Genomic DNA, 19,111 nt, shown 5'->3' on the forward strand with positions numbered 1-19,111 from the left:
CTCTAGTTCTGGACTCCCCCACCCCAGGGAAAAGAGTTTGTCTATTTATCTTATCCATGCCCCTCATAATTTTGTAAACCTCTATAAGGTCACCCCTCAGCCTCTGACACTCCAGGGAAAACAGCCCCAGCCTGTTCAGCCTCTCCCCATAGCTCAAACCCTCCAACCCTGGCAACATCCTTAAATCTTTTCTGAACCCTTTCAAGTTTCACAACATCCTTCCGATGTTCTGATCGGTGAAAGCAAGTGCACCAAATTCCTGATACTTGGAGTGTCGACTCTCCTGCCCCTCGGATGCTGCCTGACCGGCTGTGCTTTTCCAGCCACCACACTTTTTGACTCTGATCTCCAGCATTTGCAGTCCTCACTTGTCCCAAACCTACAGAATGTCATCTTCATTATCCTGTCGACCTGTGATTCCACTTTCAAGGAACCGTGCACCCTGCACCCCAAGGTGTCTTTGTTCGGCATCAGTCCACCAGACCATACCATTAAGTGTATAAGTCCTACCCTGGTTTGCAGCACCTCACATTTATCTAAATTAAACTCCATCTGCCAGTCCTCGGCCCTTTGGCCCATCTGATTAAAATCCCATTGATGGAGTATCCTAAGATTATAGATGTGTTTGTGTGTTACAGCTCTGGTTGTGTGGGTGCCACATTTGCCCCTGACCCACAAGATTCCACATTGCAGTCCTATTCCTGTGCGTGTGTGTGTGCATGCGTGTGTGCGTGAGAGACACAATTCAGACCAGTTAGTCACTGCCTGTCAATCGGAAATCATCTTTAAGGCACAGAGCAGGCAAAGGCTCAAAGAGGTTGGAAGGAGTTGATCAGTAGGGGAGTGAAGTCTCACTTTCCCTTTTTTTAAAAAAATCCATAAATGATGATATGCGTGAGGAGATGGTGCACTCGACTGTTGGATTCCTCCCTTCTCGCAATATCAAGCTCATTTAGTTTGAGTTCTGCCTGAGCCACACTAAATGTCAACCGGAAGTTCACCTACACAAGAGCCGATGCCTGGAGCTACCCAGCTCCAGCTGCTAATTCATTGACTTGCCCTAAACGTGTAAGGAACCTGCTCTCTTCAAGCTGGAACCTGGTTACATAACCCACTCATGCTTAACAACACATGGGAGCAATGGCTCAGGAACAACTTATGCTTCCCATTTAATAGCAGCTATTTCAGGAAATTCACACTCTAACATATGGCCACAAAGATATGCCCACCCACAGGTAGTCTTGACGTAAGATAGTCTTGATCCGCCACTTAATAGACTAATTAAAAAAGGATGCAGCATGTTTCTAACCTTTCTATAATAGCTGCTAATGAAATACAGACAAAGGCATCTTTGTCCTGTGAAACGCTTTACGTGAGAGAGAGGATTATTGTCAGTGGGTTTTCCCATTCTTTATCAAGCGAGAAATTCACGGGATCTATCCGCACTGGAGTCGCGAGGAGTTATCGGTGAAACGAGACACTCGGAAGTGACTGAGAAAGTCCAGGTTTAATTGGAACAATGTCATCGAGTGGTTTGCAGCTTTCAAACTCGAAATCGCTCTTTGTTCACACAAATTCCATGCAGCATGAGGTCAGTGCTGAGAGAGAAGCCAGTTCTCAGACTGTAATCTCAGTGACAGCAGATCAGGCCTGTTTATTGTGCGCACTGCTTTCCTGACAGCTTGAAAAAAGTGAGCTGATGTTGCAAAGCCACTTACTCCTCACTCCTGATATTATTCCATTTGAAAATTCTGCCAAACCCAATTAGTCCAAACAGTTCTCTTTTTGCCGTCGCACTTTTGTAACAGATTCCTATGTTATTTTACATCATTCCACAACACTCCTCTGTATCGTTGCTGTCCTTGGTGTAGTGAGTAATCCCATTCATTATTTGGCTGGGGTGAAGCTGTAGTGACCAGAGATAAGTATCCCAGCCCCATTCCTTCGCCGACACGCTCCTTTCCGAAAAGATTAACCCTCAGTTGGCATCATTAAAACAGATGATTTTGGGAGCGTGCTCTCTGTAAATTGGATGGTACTTTCCTCTGTGTTGAGACGGGGATTACACTTCAAGCACATTGTCCAAAATGTGCTTCAGAACGTGGTGAGGGTGAAAGAAGCTCTATAAATATACTTCTGTTAAGATTTCGCTTTTTTGCTGAACTTGTCCCGATTAAGCCTTTCACATGAATGGCACTTAGCACCCCTGCTTCAGACTTAGCCAAGAGGAAAAGCTTTCTGCTGGTGAGTTTACAGAGCAGCCTACCTGCCCCACCATGTCAATGGTTCCAGTACTGCATTGAGCATGTTTCCAAACAAGAAAATTCCAGTGACACAAAGGTTGTCTCTGTTGAACAAAGTATAATGGAATATGTGTGGAATGAACCAGGAGCAAATTTCTTTATCATTGTGTGCCCCTTGTTTCGCAATAATAAATAGATGGTTCGATATTTTTAAAAAAAGAAATTGCTAAATTTTGGTCAGGCTGTTAGATTAAGCAGCAGGGCTTTTGATTCTAAATCTAAAGAACAGCAAGATATGTCTGCATTTTCATCTCTACAACCTCCCAAAGCATGTTACAATCAATCAACTACCTTTGAAGTGCAGCCATTGGAGTAATTTGGGAAATGCAGAAGCTGGTTTGTGCACAGCAAGCTCCCACAAAGAACAGTGTGATACTGAGCAGCTAATCTGCTTTCCTCCCATTAGATCTTGGGAAAACTACAACCGTTGCCTACAGTTCATGTCACAATCTCCACTTCCTCGCCACCAAACACCATCTGATACCAACTTTGATTCTAGGTTGCACTTTCACCCACGTGTTTTGACCATTACTAAACTGCTTTTTCTCCACCTCAGTACCATTGCCTACCTCTGTCCATAGCCGAGCAATTCTTCTACTGAAGCATTCACCCATGCCTTTTCTCTTTCCATACTTAACTACTCAAATGGTCTGGTCTCCCACTTGGTACCCTGTGTCAATGTAACATCATCCAAAACTCTGCTGCTCAGTCCATAATTCTCATCAAATGGTCATAGTTATCAACTACACTGGCCCCCGGCTACGTAATGCCTTGTCTTTCAACTTCGCATCCTTATATGCAAATTCCCCCAAAGTCTGATCCCTTCCCTTTCTCTCCAGCACTACAAACCCCTCAGAGATATCCGCGTTCTTCCAATTCTAGCTTCTTGATTGCTTCAGTATTTATGGCAATGCCTTCAGTTAACTAAGCCATAAACCCTCGCCAAAGCCCACTTTTTCTCTCCCTCCTTTAGGACATTCTTTACAGCTCATATCTTCAACAAAGATGTCCGTCATCTGGACTAATGTCTTTTGGTTTGGTATTGTATTGTCTTTTATACTGTCTCTGTGAAGGATCTTGGGATGTTTCATCATGTTAAAGGTGCTAGGTAAAAGCAAACTTTTGTTATTAGTTAAGGGATAAGGAATAACCAGGAGCACTCTCCTGCATTTTATCAAACAATGCCATGGGTGGCTGTGCGATTAGCACCGCTTATCTCATAGTGCCAGAGATCCACATTCGATTCCAACTCTGGCAACTGTCTGCGTGGAGTTTGACCACTCTCCCTGTGTCTGCGTGAGTTTCTTCCTGGTCCTCCAGTTTCCTCCCACAGTTCAAAGATGTGCGGGTTAGGTGGATTGGCTGAGGGAAATGCAGTGTTATAGGATAGGGGAGTGGGTCTGGGTGGGATCCTGTCTGGAGGGACAGTGTGGACTTGATGGGCTGAATGGCCTGCCTCCCAGACTGTAGGGATTCTATGGGATTTTTCACATCTGCCTGAGGTGTCCTTTATGAAACATCATCTCTGAAAGGTGGCACCTCAGACAGTGCAGTATTCCTTCAGGGCTACACTGAAGCACCTGCCTAGGTTACAGATGTCTCGGAGACTTCACTGCACAAACTTATAAATTAGGTGTCCCGAACTCAAAGTTCTCCACTTTTTTTTGCAGGAAGCAATTTAGAGTCCTAGAGATGTACAGGATGGAAACAGACCCTTCGGTCCAACTTGTCCATGCCAACCAGATACCCCAACCTAATCTGGTCCCATTTGCCAGCACTTGGCCCACATCCCTCTAAACCCTTCTTATTCATATACCCATTCAGGTGCCTTTTAAATGTTGCAATTGTAGCAGCCTCCACCACTTCCTCTGGCAGCCCATTCCATATGTGCACCGTCCTCTGCGTTTCTTTGTGTTCTGGAACTGACAAAGTCACATTTCTTGCCTGTTGCTAGTTGGCATGGAGATGGCTTCACCTCGCGTCTTGTTTGTTAGTGGCTCTACTTTGAGGTTAGGTGATGAACACAATCACTTTGACCCTTTGCAAATGAAGTAAAAGGGATATAGGTCAGGAGCCTTGAAGGTGATGGCGTTCCCAGTGAGTTGCTGCTTTTCCCCTCTGCAACAGAAGTCCGGAGGTTACGTAGGATTACACATTGTTTGGCAACACAGGAACAGATCCATCCCATATTTCAGCTTTGCACAAGCCTCCTGCCACTGTACTTCATCACAACCTATCACTTACATCTTTCAGTTCTTCTTTCTCTCTCTCTTGTACATTTCTAACGTCCGCTCACAAGTCCCTTGTCACAATTTGACTCTGAGCCATGGTGACCCTCCCTTACCCTGCTTATGGTGGGCATCGTTTCCCCAAAGTGTGGAGCATTATGGAAGGCGATTATTGAAACTGCTGCAGCCTGACTCTCCCACAAAGGCAGTATCTTACAGAAGAGAAGTATCTTACAGCAGAGAAACAGGAAGCGACCTTTACGAAAATCTCTCAGTCAATGGTCTTCAAATGCAAGAAGCCTAAATCCTTCAATATACTTTGACAGCTTTAAGTCATGAAAGAGGCTGAGACTAAACTCTCCTCCACTGCAACTGAACATTTGAAAAAACTATGTTTTCAGGATGTGGGCATTGTTGACGAGGTTGACTTTTAGCACACTTCCATGATTACCCTGGGAATGTGAAGCCAGACTGCCGCCTTCAACAGCTAGGACAGCTTTGATACAACTACGTGATTTATTACCAACCAACTTCGGATCCCCATTAACGGTCAGCCATCTTGATGTAAGAGTGAAGCTGCATGTAGGCCAAATCATGAAAGAACAGCAGATTTCCTTTCTTCAAGGCTGTGAGTGAATCAATTGCATTTATATAAGATAATCAGAGGGTTAGATAGGGTGGACAGTGAGAGCCTTTTTCCTCAGATGGTGATGGCTAGCATGAGGGGGCATAACTTTAAATTGAGGGGTGATAGATATAGGACAGATGTCAGGGGTAATTTCTTTACTCAGAGTAGTAGGGGTGTGGAATGCACTGCCCGCAACAGTAGTAGAATTGCTAACTTTAAGGGCATTTAGATGGTCATTTGATAGGCATAGGGACGAACATGGAATTATGTAGGTTAGATAGGCTTCAGATTGGTTTCATGGGTCAGCGCAATATCGAAGGTTGATGGGCTTGTACTGTGCTATAATGTTCTAGGTTCTATTTTACAAATCCCACATTTTCACGGTCATGTTTTTAATGGAATAAACAGGATAATCCTGATTGGAAATCAGGGCTGCCCAAATAATGAGGCAATGTAAGTTAACTTGTTATCATTAAGCCTGGGGTCTGTACTTTGAAGTTGCCGTGGAGAAACCTGGTGAAAATCCTTTAACACCTATTTGAAGTCCATCTAAGGAATCTTGTCAGGTTGCCTCCTTTGAAGGTGTGCTGTATGTTCTGCGAAGTTATGTTTTTCACTGTGTCTGAGAAGATTAATTACTATCAGGTCGGGAGGTTGTTAGCACACTGCAGTTTTTTTGAAGTTGCAGTAATGAAGAGCTCTTAACATGCAGAAGGCTCCTACAATCGCATCAGACAGGGTGCTGTTCTGTGGAGTTGATAAGTAGGCAGCAAGTGACCAGAGACAACAGCTGAGAGAGTAAAGGAACTCCGGAAGAAGAAACAAAAAGCCCATTCTCATTCAGAATTAACAGCCAGAACATATTCAGCTAACAAGAGATTAGTGCGTTGTGCACTCTAGAGAAAAGTGCATCTGAGAGAGAAAAGGAACAAAGCAGGACTGTTGAAAGAGAGAGAGAGAGAGAGAAAGAAAGAGAGAGAAAATGTTTTTTTCCCCGACATTGGGCTTTTTTTGTTAAAAAAGAGTTATTTGAAGTCTCTCTCTGTTTACCTGACTGAAGAATTTGGTGTATGAACAGATGTGTTCACATTACATGTTAATTACTGGCAGTTGTGTGTTATTCACAGAATGAGCTTTCAAAGGTATGCAAGCTGGTCGTCTTAATGAAAGATACCTGTAATTGGCGCAATTACCAGAACTGTAGATGATTTGTTCTCTCAATCATTTATCTTGCTAAACGTATACATCAGGCAGCCAATTTACCACCTATTTAATAACAAAAAAAATCCCCACTTTAACTTTACAAAGAAATTTCAGTTTATTTCCTTTCGGGAAGCGTTTCGATGTTTGGCAGATGTGAGAGATTTTGTCAATTCATCTGAATATTGAAAAACGTGTCTTGGCTATGACTGAGATCTTGTGGACCCTGATAAGGACATCTCGCACTCATACTCTCATACTCGCACAAACACACAGACGTTTTGCATGCATTCAGACACGACACACATCGTCATCACTGGTGGTCCCACACAGAGAAGGACGTCTCCCACTCTCAGGGTGAGTCTGGAGTTGGCTGTACAGACCGATGTGGCCACCATAGGCTCTGTTACCCATGGGGCAGGTGGTGGTCATGGGAAGGGGTGGATGGGACATTGGTGTGGCAGCGCGCTCCTTCCGCCATTTTCTCCTGGCTTCTGCTTTTTCCCGATGGCCAGACTCGAGTTGCTCAATGCCTTCCAGGAAGCTCCTCCTCCACTTTGGATGGGCTTGGCCCAGTAATTCTCAGGTGGCTGTGGGAATGCAGCACTTCCCCAGTGAGGCTTTGAGGGAATTCCTGGAGTGTTTCCTCTGTCCACCTGGGGTTGGCCTGTCGTTTCGAAGCTGGGAGTAGAGCACCTGCCTGGGGAATTTCGTGTCAGTCATATGGACGGTGTGCCCAGCCTGTCTCAGCGGATCCCCTCCGATATGGCTCTGAGATGGGGACTGTTTACAGCAGACACCTCAACGCACTGGTGGAGTATGACCAACGCTGCCTGCGTTAGATCCATTGGTAAGAAAGTTGCACCAACACCAGCAATCTTGACTAGGCCAACAATACTCTGTCTCATTCTATCCGTCTGTCTCTCAGTCAGACACACAAACACACTCACATTTTTTTTGTGTTCGGCTGGAGTTTACAGCTGTTGTTTCCGGGATTAAAAGGGTTTAGCATGGAGTGCAGATGGATCCAGTACTATTGTCCAGAGCATTTCAGGAAAGAGAGTGAATTTAAAGGATAAACAGTGCGAGCTGATTGAAAAATCCTCTTGTTTAGCAAACTCTGTGGATTGACGTTGCCTGCTGTTGGATAAATGAAAACGGGGCTGTCGCTTTACTTGGCATGTAATAGTTATTGTGGGAGCACAACAGGCTGGGACAAGGCTTGCAGCTGTTCCAGTGTTTTCGACCAAGCCATTAAAGGCTTAAACCAAGCCATTAATACTATTTGCTCTGCAACTACGACTGGTTTTGCTCAAAACGCAACAAGCCCCATTCCGACAGAACCAACAGCCCCTCCCCAAACCACCCTACAGCCCATTTCTGAGGTGGAACTTAGATTGACAAAAACCGAAAAGCTGTGGATCTGTAAAACAGAGAGAGAGAACAAAAAAGAGATTGCTGGAAAAGCTCAGCAGGTCTGGCAGCATCTGTGGAGAGAAATCAGTGTTAATATTTCAGGTTGCGTGAACCTACCTCAGAAAGGTCACTCGACCCGAAACATTAACTCTGATTTCTCTCCATAGCTGCTGCCAGACCTGCTGAGCTTTTCCAGCAATCTCCTTTTTTTTTTGCTCAGATTGACAGCCTGTTCCACAGAATACTTCATACCCGTAGCATGGTCAAGTTTTTAACAAGCACACAGGTAGTAGCTTTCCTAATCAGTTTGTGCAATTCTGCATTATATTGTTGAACGTGACTTTACTGTCTGGAAGGATTTATTATTTGCTGTAATTGTTTTTAAAAAAAACCAGCGAGGGGAAGTGACTAATTACTTAATTATAAATTACATATCAAAATTGATATGCACTCAGGTGCTACAGAATTAGCAGTGCACTGACAACAATGACGATGAAAGATTGCGGCTTGGACAACAGGACATAATGTTAACCCTGAGGCTCCAACACACAAGATTCAAGTGGACTTTCAGATTTGTACTGGGCTAAAGGTTAAAACAATCATTTTGCTGTAATGTAGATGAGGTGAGACATGCAAACTCAGTAAGTGTTCTCCAATGCTTCCAGCGTGGTTTATTACTATGTACCGCAGGTCCTGATCCATTGGCTGTTCACATGCGGGCAAATCAGATGTAGCAAAATGTCAGCTCTTTCCCCAGCTTCAGCCTCAAAGCCCAGACCGTGCTTGCTCTTTAATGCTGGGCTCGTGATCCTAGTGAGACAAGTTTTGCATTACATTCTGCCCATGCCCTTTCTTCGCCTTTTACCACATGGTCTTCCAAAGTTAATAGCGGAGTGTACATGAAGATTGAACTGCATTCCACCAAAATGAGGTGGAATGTTATAATCCTTTTGAGAATTTTGTGCACGGAGGATTTTGAAATAAAGCAGAATAGTCTCTAATTTTGTTGCTCGACCTTTGTTAACTCAACTGTATACTTCTGGCTGGCCTTTCATCTTGCGTCTTTCGTTGGCTTTAGATCGTTCAAACCTCTATATTGTAGTTTCATTCCATCGCCCTGATGCTTACTCACCTGCTTTCAAAATTCATTCAAGAGATGTAGCTGTCACTGGCTGGGCCAGCATTTGTTACCCATCGCAGATTTCCTTTCAGAAGGTAGTGGTGAGTCACATTCTTGAACCACTGCAATCCATCTGGTGTAGAAACACCCACAGTGCCTTTAATGAGGCGATTCCAGGAGTTTGACCCAGCAACATTGACGGAACAGTGGTATAGTTCCAAGTGGCTTGAGAGGAACTAGCAGGTGATTCCTCTCTGTGCTGCCCTTGTCCTTCAAACTTGGGGGAGCATGAGGATTTAGAAGTTGCTACTGAAGGAGACTTGCTGAGTTGCTGCAGTATGTCTTGCAGATGTACAAACTGCGTTGATGTTGGAGGAAACTAACATTTGTCCTGGTGACAGTGTTGTTGATCAAGCAGGCTGTTATGTCTTGGATGTTGGTCCAGCTCCTTGAGTGTGGTTGGAGCTACACTCAACCGAGTAATTGGCCAGTGGTCCACCACATTTCTGACTTGTGCCTAGTAGATGGTGGACAGAGGTCTCATAGGCTTAAACAGAGCTTCAATTTTATAATGCTCTTTCTTGTGTTCAAATCCCTCTGCATCCTTGCCCCTCTGATTTTGTTCAGCACCACAAACCTTTGACTTAGCTGTGCTTTTCCAATGTTGGTCTTTTGTGAATCCTCAGTTTCCACCATCGGTGTCTATATGTCAGCTGCTTTACCCCAACCTCTGTAATTCCCTGCTTAAATCTCTCTACCCGGAGACCTCCCTCTCCTTTGGATCACCTATCTCTTCAGTCACCAGAGCATCTCCTAATGTCCTAACATCTCCTCATGTCACTCAATGTCAAACCTTGTATAATAATGCTCGTTTTAAAGTTCTCTGGGTTATTTTATGGCTTCATAACTCAAATATAATTGTAAGTTGTTTTGTTTTATCAGCTTAGCGCAATGTTGCAAGTAAAGAATGAAAAGGTAGTCAAGATAATGAGCTTGTGTTACTGCTGTTTCCTCAAAGACTTCGAATAATAAGCATGTTGCTGGTTGCCTGCACATTAGTCAAATGCCTTTCACTCAGTGTGTTGAAGAGTTTTTGTTTCTAATTATGATCAGTCGAGATATAAAGCAGAATGTTCAATGCCTAACGGCATCCACGGTTTTGCATAAGCACTCGAGGCAGTAAAGCCTGTAAGAAAAGGCAAACTTAAAAAGAAATCCAGAATGTTCGTGGATAACAGAAGTTTTGGAGCTAGATAGGCGTCTTCACAATTACATGACATTATAACGTGTGGTTCAGCCAGTGAAGTGCTTTAGAAGGATGGTTGCTGTTGTCGTGTATGAAAACAGCAGCCAACTTGTGCACAGCAAGCCTCCAGTTAACATGCATGTTGTGTGATCGTGCCCAGATAATCACCACTTGTGACACTGATTGAGGGCGAGTTATTGGCCAGGACTTTGGTAATATTCCCTTTCTCTTCAAAACAGTGACGTAGGGTCCTTTGTATCCCCCTCATTTTAACATCTCATCTGAAGGACAGTGCCTCCAACACGGCGCACTCCTTCAGTACTGCATTGCAGATTTGAACCTGCAACCTTGTGACTTTAGTAATGAGCTGCAACTCTGTTGAAATCAAGCAAGTCGCTCAGGAAGGGTAGCATGGCATGTACTTAATATGTATTGTTGCATTCCTGTGCACTAAAAAGTTTAAAAAAAAAAGGAATGATTTAGCAATCACAAGGCATCTCAAAGGGCTTTACAGCCACTGGAAGTATAGTCACTGCTATGATATAGAACCTGCTGTCATACATGTACCAGGAGTTGGTTGGACACAGCAAGTAAGATACTCACATCACTTAGTGAAGTGGTACCAGGAAGGTCTCCACTAGCATTTGTATTCTTATGGCATATGGGAATCACTGGCAGGGCCAGTATGTGTGGATGCAGATTTGCTCACTGAGCTGGAAGGTTCATTTAGATGTTACCTAGTATGCTGACGAAACATCTGAAAATAAACCTTCCAGCTCGGTGAGCAAACCTACATCCAGAACCTCAACCTGAGCTACAAATCTTCTCAAAACTCGCTAGGGCCAGTTTTTGTTATCCATCTGTAGTAGTTTGCTCAGCCCCTGCAGAGGGCAGTTGAGAGTCAACATTACTGCTGGTCCGGAGTCACAAGTAGGCCAGGTGGGGCAAGGATGGCAGATTTTCTTTATAAAGAGAACCCGGTGAATTTTTGCATCAATTCAAATTCACCATTACTGAGAGTAACTTTAAGTTCCAGATTTAGTCATTGAATTTGATTTGGCATGCTGAGATTTGAACCCACGTCCCCAGAGATGAACCTGGGCCATTGGATCACTTTGTTCAGGGGCCGTTGCCACGGTCAGCCCAAATGCTGTGGCAGGTAGCCTAGCCATTGTGTTAGTGAGTGAACGAGAATGGCTTATCAGAATGGAATCTAATACACAAAAAAAAAGTGACTCCCCCTTTTATCATCATCATCTGTTTAAAAAAAACTGTCGACTTCATTCAAGATTTAATTGGCCATACCTCACCCAGGCCCTACCCATCCTGCAGGTCACAGCCCACTGAATCCATTTGTTGTGAAGTCATCAATAATCCCTTGTTAATGATCTAACTCCTCAAAGAAAGATGGGAAGGAGCTGATTCCCTACTATCTCACTAGTATGGTGGATGGAAGAGCTGCTGTTTATAATGGAGATGTATTTCGATCACCAACATTAAAATCATCAAGTCTCTATCCCGCCTCTTCTGAAGGCTGTTGGCCAAGCCACCACAATGTTGAGCAAAGTTCACCAGTCCTTAATTTACGCATTTTATTTGCTCCAATCAAATGACCTTGGGTGGTATAATCTGACAAGTTGTCGAGTCAAAAAGCAAATTTTCCTGGTGGGTCTGTTAGCAAATCTTCTCTGAGATGCATTACTCCCTGTTGAGCATTCAGTCAGGTTCAAGTGCTGACTTGTGTTACATTGTAATCTCTGTATTGACAGGTTATGTTTTCTCTTCATTAGCCCTTAAGGCAGACTAGCACTTGCAAAGAGATGGGAATGTTGAATTCATCTGAGAACTTTCTAGTCATTTTCAATAACATCACTTTTTTTTCTGTAATTTTTTTTCTCTTGGCAGCGCAGTCCCTGGTAGGAACCATCTGTCACTCTGTTTTCAATGCGTTGTTCAGAATCTTCATGCTTGGCAAAGTCACTTTTATCTCCAGAACCTTTAGAAGTTCTGGGGCTTCCTGCCGATCTCGTCTGTGTAAAATATTCTGCACAGCTGTTTGTTTTATTTTGTTTGAGACTATCCGTAATCCAAATATAGTCAGTGTGCCTCTGCTTAAAAGACAACACAGTTGAGCTTTGTGAAAAGGTAATAGAGACTAAAGAATATTTTTCTTCATAAGATCCAGCGTCTGATCCTTATCTGATCTGTATTCAGTGGAGCAAGCATAATGTGAACCGCACCCTTCCCCCTCACACATGACAAAAAAAAGGCCAGTCAGCCCAACTGGCCTGTACTGATATTTATTATCTGCACATTATCCTCCTACCTCCTTCATCTCATTGTGTCGACACATCCTTCTGTACAGTTCTCCCATGCGTCAATCAGCTAGGATCATATTGAAAGATGGACTAGGCTTGAAGGGCCAAATGGCCAATTACTGCTCCTATGTTCTCTGGTTCTTTCCCCTTGAATATATCCAGGTGACTTGCCTCAACTATTTTCTATGACACTAAGTTCAACATCCAAACCATTCTCTAGGCAAAGACGTTTCTTCTGAATTCCTTCTTATTTATCAGGGACTATTTTGTTTTTATGGTTTCCTCAAATCCCTGCAGTGCGGAAGCAGGACAGTCAGCCCATCAAGTCACATTGACCCTTCAAAGAACATCCCACCCAGACCCACCCCATGCCTGTAACCCTGCAATTCCCATGGCTAATCCACCGACCTGCACATCCCTGGACACTATGGTCAATTTAGCATAACCAATCCATCTAACCTACACATCACTGGACACTATGGGCAATTTAGCATGGCCCTCTATCTAACCTGCACATCTTTGGACTGTGAGAGGAAACCACGCAGACATGGGGAGAGTGTACAAACTCCACACAGTCTCCCAAGGGTGGAATCAAACCTGGGTCACTGGCGCTCTGAGGCAGCAGTGCTAATGACTGAGCCACAGTGCTACTTCTAGATGTTTCCTCAAGCTGAAAGGTTTCATCAATGTAATCAAAGTCTCAATTGAAACCTTTATGGGACCACTACTTTTTGTCATTTATATATATGATTTGGATGTGAGCATAGGAGGTACAGTTAGTAAGTTTGCAGATGACACCAAAATTGGAGGTGTAGTGGACAGCGAAGAAGGTTACCTCAGATCATTTGGGCCAATAGGCTAAGGAGTGGCAGATGAAGTTTAATTCAGATAAATGCAAGGTGTTGTATTTAGGGAAAGCAAATCTCAGCAGGACTTATACACTTAATGGTAAGGCTCCTAGGAGTGTTGCTGAACAAAGAGACCTTGGAGTGCAGGTTCATAGCTCCTTGAAAGTAGAGTTGCAGGTAGATAGGATAGTGAAGAAGGCTTTTGGTATGCTTTCCTTTATTGGTCAGAGTATTGAGTACAGGAGTTGGGAGGTCATGTTGCGGCTGTACAGGACATTGGTTAGGCCACTTTTGGAATATTGTGTGCAATTCTGGTCTCCTTCTTATCGGAAGCATGCGGTACATTTGAAAGAGTTCAGAAAAGATTTATAAGGATGTTGCCAGGGTTGGAGGATTTGAGCTATAGGGAGAGGCTGAACAGGCAGGGGCTGTTTTCCCTGGAGCGTCAGAGGCTGAGGGATAACCTTATAGAGGTTTATAAAATCATGAGGAGCATGGATTGGATAAATAGACAGAGTATTTTCCCTGGGGGTGGAGATGTCCAGAACTAGAGGGCATAGGTTTAGGGTGACAGGGGAAAAATATAAGAGAGACCTGAGGGGCAACTTTTTCATCCAGAGGGTGGTACGGTGTATGGAATGAGCCACCAGGGGAAGTGGTGGAGGCTGGTACAATTGCAACATTTAAAAGATATCTGGATGGGTATATGAATTGGAAGGGTTTGGAGGGATATGGGCTGGGTGCTGGCAGGTGGGACTAGATTGGGTTGGCATATCTGGTTAGCATGGGCGAGTTGGACTGAAGGGTCTGTTTCCATGCTGTATGTCTCTAAACTCTTAAATAAGATAAAGTCAGTACAGTCCTCCTCTCCCACTGGACAGAGATAGAGGCAACTGGTGGTGGTTTAACCTGAGAGGTACTATACCTCCGGTGAGGAGAGAGGCTGAGAAGAAGGGACTTATAGCCCAGTGTGGGAACCGAACCCCTACATTTTACTGCATTGCAAACCAGCCGTCCAGTCGACTGAGCTAACCAACCCGTTTAAAACGTGTTGGTGCTGGGGATGAGAAATTGATCTGCGTTTGCAGTGAATGAGCTGGCATAGGTCAGATATTATTGAACAAGGCGACATAACTCCACCCACATAAGCTTAGTAATTGATCTTAACCCAACCTTCAGATAATTGCCTTCTAATCTCCGACACTAACGTGTTATTTACATTCTGAACGTTCCCATCACTATAAATAGTAATTTTTTCAGTGAGAGGGGAGGTAGATAAGGACACATTTATATAACAGTGATACTGTCTGTGGATGGGAGGCTTGATTTCAGTGGAAGCACTGAAGGCATTTTTTCGTGCATTCAAAATATGCATTTAACTACAATTTTATATTATTAGTGAGGAGTGGCAGTGAATGTAGAAAAAATACTGGCTTCGCTCATGAGAAGGCAACATGAACAAACAATCATTTGAATCATTGAGCTAAGATTTTCTGACAATGGCACGGGAGGCAGGAGATTTAAGGGCGTCTATGATCCTTACAGAACAAATCTGCCAGACCGTCATCAATGTCCCTGAGCCTGGCGGTGGGCTAGTTTTCTGTGGGGCCTATGCTGAATGGTAGTGATAACTTTAGCAGAAGATTTGTAGAAAAATTGTGTGAATGGAAGAAAATTCCCCAGACCATATCAGGGCGACAACTGCCAGGAGACAGGAAAGTGTGTCGTATAGTCCAGGCACAATTAAAACACGCAGGCAATTAGCAGTACTTTAGAGTTACAGGACCAAGATTTTACCTTGGCACTGGGATCAGAATGACTCGTGTTTGTGGGTGGAGTGTTGCTGTTTGGCTTTCTTTTGCCGTCTGGCGTGGATCGGGTTTGTACAGTCAGGGCCCTCTACCTAATTGGTATGGCCCTACACCATATTATTTGTCACCAATTTGGCAGCCACGCTCTGAAAAGCATTTTAAATTGCCCATGAGGTAAGTGGAAACTTCTACACCCGTTGCTTGAGATTAAAGTAAATTGCCAGGTTAGTTCAGTAAAAGGAAGCAGAAAATGCTGAAAATATTCAGCAGGTCAGGTGACATATGTGGCAGGAGAGACCGAGTTCAGGTCTTGGGCTCAAGATTGGACAGGGTTGAGTGTCATCAACCTGAAACATTAACTCTAATTCTTCCCCTCAGATTCTGTTAGATCTGCTGCATTATCTCAGCATTTTCTGCTTCCATTTCAGACACCCACCATCCGCAGTGTTTTATTTTAGCTTAGAAATCACTTTGTTTTGTTTGTGAATGTGTGCTATATCTGAACTTTATGAATTTCATTTCATACATATAAAATGGAAAGTATTTTACTTCTTACACATGAAGTCTCCTGAGTTGGGTTGTAATAATATTAGTGAAATCCACATTTGTTTAAAAAAATGACTATTTAAATTCCACATTGCCCTTAACAAAATACACACACATGTTGAGGAATGAACTGTATATTGTACAGCTAAAACAATCTCATCTCCAGAAAAAAGCAATTTTTCAGTCCATTTGACTGTTTCTTATTGGATCCTTTTTTCTAGGGTAGGGGAGTCCAAAACTAGAGGGCATGGGTTGAAGGTGAAAGGGGCAAGATTTAAAAGGAATCTAAGGGGCAACTTTTTCATGCAGAGGATGGTGCGTGTACAGAATGAGCTGCTAGAGGAATTGGTGGTGGCTGGTTTGATTACAACATTAAAAGAATCTGGTTGCATATATGAATAGAAATACTGGTAAATGGGACTAGATCAGCTTAGGATATCTGGTTGGCATGGATGAGTTGGACTGAAGGGTCTGTTTCCATGCTATATGACTCTACGACACCTTTCACGATCATTCTGAGACTGTTGAACTCCAAAATAACATTTCCAATAGAACCTTATGTATCATGTTAGCCATCACTATCCGTTCCCCATTTTGGCTGTGTATCTCAATATTTGTTCCCCATGTTAGCTGTGTGTCTCATTATTCATTCCCCATGTTAGCCGTGTGTCTCCATATTCACTATGTTAGTTGTCTGTCTCAATATGAATTCCCTAAGATGGCTGTGCATCATGATATTCATTCCCCCATGAGAGATATTCTGGAGATGAGATTGTTTTAGCTGTACAGTACACTTGTTTGAGTCAGAAAATTGTGGACTCATTTCTCACTTGGTAGACAGCATCCCAGTGTAATAATCCAGGGATGCTACTCTATGAAAGCTACAGCCTTTTGAATGAAAACTGAAGTCCCATCCACTTTGGTTGCTATCATGGTGGGATTTGGAAGAGTTTGGGTTCTTGGCAATTTGTATGAGAGGCTGCTTAAGTCCAAATTTTGGTAGGGTTAGCTTTGGTTCAATATTCTGTGAATTATGTACACTCTTAGACTTAGCACAAGGTCTATATGGTAGCATGTCTCCCCAAAGTCTCTGTCATGTGATCTCTTAGGTCACTGCTGACGTAGTTGACTATTGACATATTTGAGTATTAACACTTTACACTACACTGCCCTATCACGCAGAGTTAAAAGATGGCAGTCTTTGAAGAGGGGCAGTGAAATTCTCCCTGAGAATTCTGGCCTCATCCAACATTGATAATATAAATGATCAGGTAATTATCTCATGGCTGTTCGCCATGAGCATATTTGCTTGCAAAGCTTTCTTTGCAATGTGACATCACATTTTGAAAAATACTTAATTAGCTGCAAAGTGCTTTTAATGTGCTGAGGTTGTGAAAGTGAGCTACTTAAATCTGTTTCCAAACTATTTATTTCCTTGTTGCTTTACAAAGGGAAGAATTGACACCATTGCAAGAGTCTGGAGTCACATGGGGACCAGGTCAGGTCAGGGTGATAAGGTGATGTCCCCAAAGGACATGTGTAATTCTTTTGGGTTTCTGGTATTCACCCCAACAGGTTATTGTTAAAGATGTCAAGTTAGACTTGCATTCAAGATTGCTTAGATATTTCTGGTCCCAGGACCATGAAACTAGCATTTCAAATACTGGAGACAAATTCATCACATGTATGACACATGTCGCGATGAATTGTGTATTGGGAATAGTCCTTGCATTTAACTGCAATTTTACTCCTATTATGAAGAAAAAAATTATCTCTTGTGATTGTTTCCATTTTTTTGTTGATGTTCTTGTTTCATGTTCAGCAGGTTCAAGGTCAGTTGCCTCCGTTGATGATTCCAGTGTTCCCTCCAGACCAGCGGACATTGGCAGCTGCAGCAGCCCAGCAAGGATTCCTCCTGCCTCCTGGATTCTCCTACAAACCCGGAGGATGCAGTAAGTGTTTGGAACGCTCAACAGCAAGCAGTGCAGTTGGGACAAGGTCCTGGAGATACTCTGGGAATATGCCACATTGTGGTATGTTGTTAGTCTGTCAGCAAGACAGGCTGGTTGGTATTCAGAGAAATAAGTCAGGGATGAAGAGGCCATGTAACATAATAGCAATGTTCTGTTGGGGTGTGAAATGAAGCTAACTTACCCTTCAGGCAAGTGGGTAGGAAAACCCATTTGTTATTTGTTGACTCCATACTTGAAAGGCAGAACGTGTGCTTTGCAAAGAGACTCGGATTCCACATATTATTTTGAATTTTATCTAACTGATAATGTAACTGACAATTATAGGTTTCTACATCATGGTGTTATCAGGGAAGCATTAATAATTATTTCAGAACGTGTCTCTTAGCAAATTCTGACTGACTCTTGAGCCTGATCTACGATTAACAAATTAAGTTCAGGAGACATTTGTTTATTTGTAGTGTCAATTCTGTTGATTTTAATTTTAAACCCTATATTTAGGAACTTACTAACCAGTGGAAATGGCTGAAAGTTTTCTTGATTTACCTTAAAGCAAGTTCTTATAGTTTTGAACACTTCTTTAAAAATCATCCCCTTACCATCCTTTTGAAAATTATTCCTCCTTTACAGCAGAGAAGGCAGATGTCATCCTTTCATTCTAGGATGGTTCTGAAATAGTGAAACATTTTAGGAAGCAAGATCAGGACTCTGTACGATTTTGTATGGCCCAGCCAGATCTGGTGGTGATGGTTAAATCACTTGTCTGCTCTCTCCCTTCAAATCCGAGTTGCTTAGACTAAAGAAAGTGGGGCTGAAAATGTGTTGCTGGAAAAGCGCAGCAGGTCAGGCAGCATCCAAGGAACAGGAGAATAGACGTTTCGGGCATAAGCCGTTCTTCAGGAATGAGGAAAGTGTGTCCAGCAGGCTAAGATAAAAGGTAGGGAGGAGGGACTGGGGGAGGGGCTTTGGAAATGCGATAGGTGGAAGGAGGTCAAGGTGAGGGTGATAGGCCGGAGTGAGGTGGGGGCGGAGAGGTCAGGAAGATGATTGCAGGTTAGGAAGGCGGTGCTGAGTTCAAGGGATTTGACTGAGACAAGGTGGGGGGGAGGGGAAATGAGGAAACTGGAGAAATCTGAGTTCATCCCTTGTGGTTGGAGGGTTCCCAGGCAGAAGATGAGACACTCTTCCTCCAGCTGTCGTGTTGCTATTGTCTGGCGATGACAGAGTCCAAGGACCTGCATGTCCTTGGTGGAGTGGGAGGGGGAGTTAAAGTGTTGGGCTACGGGGTGGCTGGGTTGGTCGGTCCGGGTGTCCCAGAGGTGTTCTCTGAAACGTTCCGCAAGTAGGCGGCCTGTCTCCCTAATATAGAGGAGGCCACATCGGGTGCAGCGGATGCAATAGATGATGTATGTGGAGGTGCAGGTGAATTTGTGGCAGATATGGAAGTGTCCCTTGGGGCCTTGGAGGGAAGTAAGGG

At 43.5% G+C, this 19,111-nt stretch overlaps 1 protein-coding gene across 9 annotated transcripts in view; it reads left to right on the forward strand.

The window, feature by feature from the left end:
• sox5 (SRY-box transcription factor 5) overlaps positions 1 to 19,111 on the forward strand; it is a 384,221-nt gene that overhangs the window by 226,462 nt on the left and 138,648 nt on the right. For 7 of the 9 annotated variants that reach the window (XM_043713394.1, XM_043713395.1, XM_043713397.1 and 4 more), the window contains one exon: positions 17,487 to 17,616. In XM_043713394.1, coding sequence (XP_043569329.1) covers positions 17,487 to 17,616 — 130 coding nt within the window. Of the gene's footprint in view, positions 1 to 15,271; positions 15,293 to 17,486; positions 17,617 to 19,111 lie in introns of those variants that run through there. The other 2 variants (XM_043713400.1, XM_043713393.1) reach the window with 2 other exon arrangements.

This window comes from Chiloscyllium plagiosum, chromosome 23 (assembly GCF_004010195.1).
Source record: "Chiloscyllium plagiosum isolate BGI_BamShark_2017 chromosome 23, ASM401019v2, whole genome shotgun sequence".
Taxonomy (NCBI): domain Eukaryota; kingdom Metazoa; phylum Chordata; class Chondrichthyes; order Orectolobiformes; family Hemiscylliidae; genus Chiloscyllium; species Chiloscyllium plagiosum.